At 39.0% G+C, this 10,242-nt stretch overlaps 1 protein-coding gene across 1 annotated transcript; it reads right to left on the bottom strand.

Moving 5' to 3' along the window:
- Nucleotides 1-205: 205 nt before the first annotated feature.
- Nucleotides 206-9,727, bottom strand: LOC123505839 (serine/arginine-rich splicing factor 2-like). Its single transcript, XM_045257587.1, is given in 6 exon segments — nt 206-255; nt 1,808-1,885; nt 1,887-2,057; nt 2,585-2,701; nt 3,733-3,870; nt 9,331-9,727. Coding segments are annotated over 6 exon segments (699 nt in total). The 5' UTR covers nt 9,513-9,727; the 3' UTR covers nt 206-242.
- Between the last annotated feature and the right edge of the window lie 515 nt (nt 9,728-10,242).

Genomic DNA, 10,242 nt, shown 5'->3' with positions numbered 1-10,242 from the left:
TACAGACAGACACAACATCTTTGAAAGTTTAGTCAATAATAAAAATAATAATGATAGTAATAGTAGTTACTTAAATCTACTTAATAGTAATAATAGTAATAATATTCCAGTACCTTTAACACAAATTACTTTTTTTAATCTCCCCTCTCTCTATCTCTCTCTCTCTCCCTCTCTCTCTCCCTTTCTCTCCCTCTCTCTCTCTCTCCTTCTCCCTCTTCTTCTTCTTCTTGCTTCTTCAGTCTTCACTCCATGGACCTGAAATTATAGCGGCTGTTAGTACCGTTTTGACCAGGTTAGGAAGGTGGTAGGATAGTCTAACCTGGTGGAGAGGTGGAGGAGACATGCAGGAAGGTCTGTGTAGGTGGAGGTAAGTGGAGGTAATTTGTGGAGGGAGATATGGAGGAAAGATTGCGGACTTTCGGAGGTAAAATGAGAAAATTGTCAGGTTTTGGTGTGTGACTATCTTAGAAAAGTACTATTTTAACTATCAAGGAAGGGAGGTAGGATAGTCAAACTTGGAGAGAAGGTGGAGGAAACATGGAGGAAAGTCTGTGTAGGTGGAGGTAAGTGGAGGTAACTTGTGGAGGGAGATATGGAGGAAAGATTGCTGACTTTCGGAGGTAAAAATGAGGAAAATTGTCAGGTTTTGGTGTGAGACTATCTTAGAAAAGTACTATTTTAACTATCAAGGAAGGGAGGTAAGATAGTTAAACTTGGAGAGAAGGTGGAGGAGACATGCAGGAAGGTCTGTGTAGGTGGAGGTAAGTGGAGGTAATTTGTGGAGGGAGATATGGAGGAAAGATTGCGGACTTTCAGAGGTTAAAATGTGGAAAAATTGTCAGGTTTTGCTGTGTGACTATCTTAGAAAAGTACTATTTTAACTATCAAGGAAGGGAGGTAGGATAGTCAAACTTGGAGAGAAGGTGGAGGAAACATGGAGAAAAGTCTGTGTAGGTGGAGGTAAGTGGAGCTAACTTGTGGAGGGAGATATGGAGGAAAGATTGCGGACTTTCGGAGGTTAAAAGTGGGAAAATTGTCAGGTTTTGCTGTGTGACTATCTTAGAAAAGTACTATTTTAACTATCAAGGAAGGGAGGTAGGATAGTCAAACTTGGAGAGAAGGTGGAGGAAACATGCAGGAAGGTCTGTGTAGGTGGAGGTAAGTGGAGGTAACTTGTGGAGGGAGATATGGAGGAAAGATTGCTGACTTTTGGAGGTAAAATTGAGAAAAATTGTCAGGTTTTGGTGTGGGACTATCTTAGAAAAGTACTATTTTAACTATCAAGGAAGGGAGGTAGGATAGTCAAACTTGGAGAGAAGGTGGAGGAAACATGCAGGAAGGTCTGTGTAGATGGAGGAAAGTGGAGGTAACTTGTGGAGGGAGATATGGAGGAAAGATTGCAGACTTTCGGAGGTTAAAATGTGGAAAAGTTGTCAGGTTTAGCTGTGTGACTATCTTAGAAAAGTACTATTTTAACTATCAAGGAAGGGAGGTAGGATAGTCAAACTTGGAGAAAAGGTGGAGGAAACATGGAGGAAAGTCTGTGTAAGTGGAGGCATAAAGTGGAGGGAGATATGGAGGAAAGAATAAGAGTTTGTGGAGGAAAAACGAGAAAAAAATGCCAGGTTTTGAAGACAGACTATCTTCGAAAACGACTATTTAAACTATCAAGCAAGCGAGGTAGGATAGTCAAAACCGGAGAGAAGGTGGAGGAAAGACAGACGAACAAACACACCGGAGGAAAAACACGCAGGAAACACACAAGCTTGGAAAACACACAAACAAACACACACACGAAAAAAAATACCTTGATTTTGAACGCGATCTTGACCTTGAACTCTCTCTCCCTCTCCCTCTCCCTCTCTCTCTCTCCTGACCCGTCGATAGAACAGTCCATGCCGTTCTCAGGTGCGGGAGGGGCAGAGGGGGAGGAGGGTGGAGGGTGGTGGTGGTGGTGGTGGGTGGTGGTGGCGGTGGAGGGGGAGTGGCTGGGAGAGACTGATTTGCTTCCAGAATTTGAACGAGTTCTTGAACGTGTACGACTCCTGCTGTTGCTCCTGTAATAGTAATAGTAGTAGTAGTAGTAATAGTACCTCTCAACTCCCTCTCTCTTTCTCTCCATCCTTGTCTTTTTTTCTCTCCAATCCGTTACCTACCCACTCCCCTCACTCTCACTTTTCTCTCCATCTCTCCCTCTCATTTCCGCCACCTCTCACTATTCTCTCACTTCTCCCCATCACTTTCTCTCCATCCTAGTCTTTTTTCTCTCCATCCGTCACCTACCCACCCCCTTCCTCTCACTTTTCTCTCCATCTCTCCCTCTCACTTCCGCCACCTCTCACTATTCTCTCACTTCTCCCCATCACTTTCTCTCCATCCTAGTCTTTTTTTCTCTCCAATCCGTCACCTACCCACTCCCCTCACTCTCACTTTTCTCTCCATCTCTCCCTCTCACTTCTGCCACCTCTCACTATTCTCTCACTCCTCCCCATCACTTTCTCTCCATCCTAGTCCTTTTTTCTCTCCAATCCGTCACCTACCCACTCCCCTCCCTCTCACTTTTCTCTCCACCTCTCCCTCTCACCTTGACCTTGAGTGACGGCGGCGTGACCTTGACCTTGATCTTGACCTTGAGCGTGACCTTGACCTGCGGCGGCTCCTACGGCGTGACCTTGAGCGCGACCTGGACCTTGAGCTGTCCCTGGGAGAGTGGGGGAGAGATGGAGAGAAAAGTGAGAGGGAGGGGAGTGGGTGGGTGACGGATTTGAATGGGGAAAAGATTAGGAGGGAGGGGAAGAGGTGGAGGGAAGTGAGAGAGGGGTGGGAGAGGGCAGAAGTGAGAGGGAGAGATGGAGGAGAGGCAGAGGAGTGAGGTGAGGAGGAGAGAAAAATGTTTAGGAGAGAGAGAGAGAGAGAGAGAGAGAGAGAGAGAGAGAGAGAGAGAGAGAGAGAGAGAGAGAGAGAGAGAGAGAGAGAGAGAGAGAGAGAGAGAGAGTAGTAGTAGTAGTAGTAGTAGAGAGTAGTAGTAGTAATAATAATAATAATAATAATAATAATAATAATAATAATAATAATAATAGAGAGAGAGAGAGAGAGAGAGAGAGAGAGAGAGAGAGAGAGAGAGAGAGAGAGAGAGAGAGAGAGAGAGAGATAATAGAATAATAATAATAATAATAATAATAATAATAATAATAATAATTACCTTCTGTTTTGAGTTGCAGCAGCAGCAGCGGCAATGAAAAACAAAAAAAATAGAGTTAGTTCACTTTCTCTCCACTCTCACACTACTCTCTCTCTCTTTCTCCATCCTAAACATTTTTTCTCTCCAATCCGTCACCTACCCACTCCCCTCACTCTCACTTTTCTCTCCATCTCTCCCTCTCACTTCCACCACCTCTCACTATTCTCTCACTCCTCCCCATCACTTTCCCTCCATCCTAGTCTTTTTCCCTCTCCAATCCGTCACCTACCCACTCCCCTCACTCTCACTTTTCTCTCCACTTCTCCCTCTCACTATTCTCTCACTCTTCCCCATCACTTTCTCTCCATCCTAGTCTTTTTACCACTAAATCCCTCACCTACCCACTCTCACTTTTCTCTCCATCTCTCCCTCTCACTTCCGCCACCTCTCACTATTCTCTCACTCCTCCCCATCACTTTCCCTCCATCCTAGTCTTTTTCCCTCTCCAATCCGTCACCTACCCACTCCCCTCTCACTTTACTCTCACTTACGAGCAGCGGCGGCGGCGGCGGTGTGGCGGGGTCTCAGGGCGGCCGTAGCGAGCCATTTGCACTCTTAGCTCCCTCCCGTCCAGCCGCCGCCCGTCCATCGCCTCCATAGCATCCTCTGCGTCCCGGCGGTCATAGTACCTGGAGGATAGTTAAGAATTTTACTATTTCTACTATCAAAAAGTCTATCATAGTACCTGTAGGATAGTCAAGAATTTTACTATTTCTACTATCAAAGGTCTATCATAGTACCTGTAGGATAGTCAAGAATTTTACTATTTCTACTACTACTAGGTCTGTCACGGCACGTCTAAACACTATCGGAACAGAAATACTATCGGAACACTACTATCGGACCACAAAAAGTGAGTGTGGTACGGACAGCGGCTTTTTTGCCTGTATATGCCAAGGGTGAGTGTGGTACGGACAGCGGCTTTTTTGCCTGTATATGCCAAGGGTGAGTGTGTACGGACAGCTTTTTGCCTGTATATGCCAAGGGTGAGTGTGGTACGGACAGCGGCTTTTTTGCCTGTATATGCCAAGGGTGAGTGTGGTACGGACAGCGGCTTTTTTGCCTGTATATGCCAAGGGTGAGTGTGGTACAGACAGTGGCTTTTTTGCCTGTATATGCCAAGGGTGAGTGTGGTACGGACAGCTTTTTGCCTGTATATGCCAAGGGTGAGTGTGGTACAGACAGTGGCTTTTTTGCCTGTATATGCCAAGGGTGAGTGTGGTACGGACAGCGGCTTTTTTGCCTGTATATGCCAAGGGTGAGTGTGGTACGGACAGCGGCTTTTTTGCCTGTATATGCCAAGGGTGAGTGTGGTACGGACAGCGGCTCAGTTGGTGTGGAGCGTTTGGTTTGGATTGCAGATTCTGAAGTGATAGGCTGCAGCTGCAAATAAGGCTCATTACACCTTGGACCAAACTGCTCTTGGCCTTCTTAATGCAGGTGGACTTAGTAAATGAGCGGAAAACAGTATTCCTTGTTAGGGGAATGGAAATGTGAATTGCTTGTTGAATAGTGCATCAGTTTGGCTTTGTGGAAACTAATTGCATGTATGTCCGATGTGTTGTGGAAATGTTAGAAAATGAGAAATATTACAATGAAATTCTAATGTCTGACACTTACAGATTACTTTCATCCAAATATGATCCGGCTATATATGATTGTGCAATTAATGGCAGGTATTCCTCTGTTTGGACAGTTATGGCACTTCATCAGTTTTGCGTAGGAAAGTCACACTTGTGTATCCTCCAAACTTTATTAAGTTGAGATAAAGGTAGTATCTTACATGCTGTGCCAGACAATGACAAGAGCAACCTGTATTTCCTGGTTCACAATTCTGATAACTTAAGAAGAAGAGAAACCAAAACTAAGAGTGTTTTTTTGATGACTGTGGAGCATGGGATTCTACCAAAGCAAACACAGAAAGGTGTTTTTTTGATGACTGTGGAGCATGGGATTCTACCAAAGCAAACACAGAAAGGTGTTTTTTTGATGACTGTGGAGCATGGGATTCTACCAAAGCAAACACAGAAAGGTGTTTTTGATGACTGTGGAGCATGGATTCTACCAAAGCAAACACAGAAAGGTGTTTTTTTGATGACTGTGGAGCATGGGATTCTACCAAAGCAAACACAGAAAGGTGTTTTTTTGATGACTGTGGAGCATGGGATTCTAGCAAAGCAAACACAGAAAGGTGTTTTTTTGATGACTGTTGAGCATGGGATTCTACCAAAGCAAACACAGAAAGGTGTTTTTTTGATGACTGTGGAGCATGGGATTCTAGCAAAGCAAACACAGAAAGGTGTTTTTTTGATGACTGTTGAGCATGGATTCTACCAAAGCAAACACAGAAAGGTGTTTTTTTGATGACTGTGGAGCATGGGATTCTACCAAAGCAAACACAGAAAGGTGTTTTTTTGATGACTGTTGAGCATGGGATTCTACCAAAGCAAACACAGAAAGGTGTTTTTTTGATGACTGTGGAGCATGGGATTCTAGCAAAGCAAACACAGAAAGGTGTTTTTTTGATGACTGTTGAGCATGGGATTCTACCAAAGCAAACACAGAAAGGTGTTTTTTTGATGACTGTGGAGCATGGGATTCTAGCAAAGCAAACACAGAAAGGTGTTTTTTTGATGACTGTGGAGCATGGGATTCTACCAAAGCAAACACAGAAAGGTTGTATGGAACTGATGGACCTGGCCAGCGTAGACGACCCAGGGCAGAAAGAGCAGCACCAAAAAAATAAAGCAATACACCAAATCACTATGGTTCCCAACAAAGTCAATGTAATTCTTAATTGTTAATGGTTCATGTTCTTAGCAACGTTTACATCACATTACTAACTTCATTTCTTGTATATTTATCCATATTGGCTCACTTTTTGTGCTCCGATAGTAGTGTTCCGATAGTATTTCTGTTCCGATAGTGTTCCGATAGTGTTACGATAGTATTTCTGTTCCGATAGTGTTCCGATAGTATTTCTGTCCCGATAGTGTTCCGATAGTATTTCTGTCCCGATAGTGTTCCGATAGTATTTCTGTTCCGATAGTGTTTAGACGTGCCCGGTCTATCATGGTCAGAATGTCAATATAAATAATTAAAGAAAATGAAAGAGAATGTGAGCTATCTTTAATTAGAGCTAGCTTTAAATAGAACTATCTTTAATTTGAGCTAGCTTTAAATAGAACTATCTTTAATTAGAGCTAGCTTTAATTAGAACTAGCTTTAATTAGAGCTAGCTTTAATTAGAGCTAGCTTTAATTAGAACTATCTTTAATTAGAGCTAGCTTTAATTAGAGCTATCTTTAATTAGAGCTAGCTTTAATTAGAACTATCTTTAATTACAGCTAGCATTAAATAGAACTATCTTTAGAGCTAGCTTTAATTAGAACTATCTTTAGAGCTATCTTTAATTAGAGCTATCTTTAATTAGAGCTAGCATTAAATAGAACTATCTTTAATTAGAGCTAGCTTTAATTAGAACTATCTTTAATTAGAGCTAGCTTTAATTAGAGCTATCTTTAATTAGAGCTAGCTTTAATTAGAACTATCTTTAATTAGAGCTATCTTTAATTAGAACTATCTTTAATTAGAGCTATCTTTAATTAGAGCTAGCTTTAATTAGGGAAAACCCCAAAATGATCGAAATTTAACGCGAAAAACACCAAAATGACCAGAAAAATGAGCAAATAAAGAAAATGAAAGAGAATGTGAGCTATCTTTAATTAGAGCTAGCTCTAATTACAGAAAACCCCAAAATAGTCCAAATTTAACGCAAAAAATGCCAAAATGACCAGAAAAATGAGAAAATAAAGAAAATGAAAGAGAATGTGAGCTATCTTTAATTAGAGCTAGCTTTAATTAGAGAAAACCCCAAAATGGTCCAAATTTAATGCAAAAAACACCATGACCAGAAAAATGAGAAAATAAAGAAAATTAGAGAGAATGTGAGCTATCTTTAATTAGAGCTAGCTTTAATTAGAGAAAACCCCAAAATGGTCCAAATTTAACGCAAAAAACACCAAAATGACCAGAAAAATGAGCAAATAAAGAAAATGAAAGAGAAGGTGAGCTATCTTTAATTAGAGCTAGCTTTAATTAGAGAAAACCCCAAAATGGTCGAAATTTAACGCGAAAAACACCAAAATGACCAGAAAAATGAGAAGAGAAAATTAAAGAAAATGTGAGCTATCTTTAATTAGAGCTAGCTTTAATTACAGAAAACCCCAAAATAGTTCAAATTTAATGCAAAAAACACCAAAATGACCAGAAAAATGAGAAAAGAAAGAAAATTAGAGAGAATGTGAGCTATCTTTAATTAGAGCTAGCTTTAATCACAAAATACCCCAAATTGGTCCAAATTTAATGCAAAAAACACCAAAATGACCAGAAAAATTAGAAAAGAAAGAAAATGAAAGAGAATGTGAGCTATCTTTAATTAGAGCTAGCTTTAACTACAGAAAACCTCAAAATAGTCCAAATTTAATGCAAAAAATGCCAAAATGACCAGAAAAATGAGAAAAGAAAGAAAATTAGAGAGAATGTGAGCTATCTTTAATTAGAGCTAGCTTTAATTAGGGAAAACCCCAAAATGGTCCAAATTTAATGCAAAAAACACCAAAATGACCAGAAAAATGAGAAAAGAAAGAAAATTAGAGAGAATGTGAGCTATCTTTAATTAGAGCTAGCTTTAATCACAAAATACCCCAAAATAGTCCAAATTTAATGCGAAAAGCGCCAAAATGACCAGAAAAATGAGAAAAGAAAGAAAATTAGAGAGAATGAGCTATCTTTAATTAGAGCTAGCTTTAATTAGAGAAAACCCCAAAATGGTCCAAATTTAACACAAAAAATGCCAAAATGACCAGAAAAATGAGAAAATAAAGAATATTAAAGAGAATGTGGGCTATCTTTAATTAGAGCTAGCTTTAATAACAAAATACCCCAAATTGGTCCAAATTTAATGCAAAAAACACCAAAATGACCAGAAAAATGAGAAAAGAAAGAAAATTAAAGAGAATGTGAGCTATCTTTAATTAGAGCTAGCTTTAATTACAAAACCTCAAAATAGTGCAAATTTAATGCAAAAAACACCAAAATGACCAGAAAAATGAGAAAAGAAAGAAAATTAGAGAGAATGTGAGCTATCTATAATTAAAGCTAGCTTTAATTACAGAAAACCTCAAAATAGTCCAAATTTAATGCGAAAAACACCAAAATGACCAGAAAAATGAGAAGAGAGAAAATTAAAGAGAATGTGAGCTATCTTTAATTAGAGCTAGCTTTAATTAGGGAAAACCTCAAAATAGTCCAAATTTAACGCAAAAAACGCCAAAATGACCAAAAAAATGAGAAAAGAAAGAAAATGCAAGAGAATGTGAGCTATCTTTAATTAGAGCTAGCTTTAATTAGGGAAAACCTCAAAATGGTCCAAATTTAATGCGAAAAATGCCAAAATGACCAGAAAAATTAGAAAATAAAGAAAATTAGAGAGAATGTGAGCTATCTTTAATTAGAGCTAGCTTTAATTACAGAAAACCTCAAAATAGTCCAAATTTAATGCCAAAAACCCCAAAATTACCAGAAAAATGAGAAAATAAAGAAAATGAGAGAATGTGAGCTATCTTTAATCACAAAATACCTCAAAATGGTCCAAATTTAATGCAAAAAACACCAAAATTACCAGAAAAATGAGAAAATAAAGAAAATGAGAGAATGTGAGCTATCTTTAATTAGAGCTAGCTTTAATTACAGAAAACCCAAAAATGGTCCAAATTTAACACAAAAAACACCAAAATGACCAGAAAAATGAGAAGAGAGAAAATGAAAGAGAATGTGAGCTATCTTTAATTAGAGAAAACCTCAAAAGTCCAAATTTAATGCGAAAAACGCCAAAATGACCAGAAAAATGAGAAAAGAAAGAAAATTAGAGAAAATGTGAGCTATCTTTAATTAGAGCTAGCTTTAACTACAGAAAACCTCAAAATAGTCCAAATTTAATGCGAAAAATGCCAAAATTACCAGAAAAATGAGGAGAGAAAATTACAGAGAATGTGAGCTATCTTTAATTAGAGCTAGCTTTAACTCACCTCACGAAGGCAAACCCACGGCTCTCTCTGCTGAACCTGTCCCGTGGTATATACACGTCCCCAATTTCTCCATATTTCTCAAAGGAACGCCTTAAATCCTCAGGGGTCGTCCGGTAAGTAAGGTTGTCTACTTTCAGGGACGTCATGCCCTTAATATCCGGCGGACCCCTTCCATACGACATGGCGGCCGTAATTCACTGATTTCTCCTCAACCCCGGGTCATCCACTGCCCCACCTAGGCCTATTGGAAAGCCAGGTGGTGTTTCTATGCCTCCGTGGTGTTTGGTGGTGTTTTCGAGAGGATGGCGGGGATTTTTGGTGATTTTTCAGGGGTGTTGCCGCTTCTGTGGGATTTTGCGTAATGGCGGTGGTGCGGGAGGGAAGCGGCGCGGCGGAGCGTCGACTTGTTTATTTTGTCGATTTTTTACATTTTTGTGTTTTTGTTTAATTTTATGGTGTTTTTTCTTTTTAAATTCGCCATTTTTGTTTTTCTGTGTTTTATTTTACGTTTGTGTGTTTTTTATTTGATTTTTGTATTTTGTCGACATGTATTTCATCGACTTATTTGTGTTATCTTTTTCTTTTCCCGGCTTTTTTTTCCTTATCTTTTTTTTTTCTATTGTAATGTGAAATGAATTAGTTTTTTTGTATTTAATTCATACAATTGTTAACTAATATATATACAATAAACATATATTTTATTTATTTATTTATATAATAGCTATTGCCGTTCAAAATATCGACATCCAAGTTTATATCCAACGTTTTAATTCGAAGGCATTTTATAATATTGCTTTATAATTGTTAGTGATAATTAATTAGTTTAATTTGAGTATATAAATTTTAACTAATATAATTGAAAGAATATATATCTTAGTTTTATTTATTTATTATCGAATGTCGCTTAAAATA

This window comes from Portunus trituberculatus, chromosome 2 (assembly GCF_017591435.1).
Source record: "Portunus trituberculatus isolate SZX2019 chromosome 2, ASM1759143v1, whole genome shotgun sequence".
NCBI classification, from domain to species: Eukaryota; Metazoa; Arthropoda; class Malacostraca; order Decapoda; family Portunidae; genus Portunus; species Portunus trituberculatus.
This window is presented reverse-complemented; position numbering and strand designations above follow the sequence as displayed.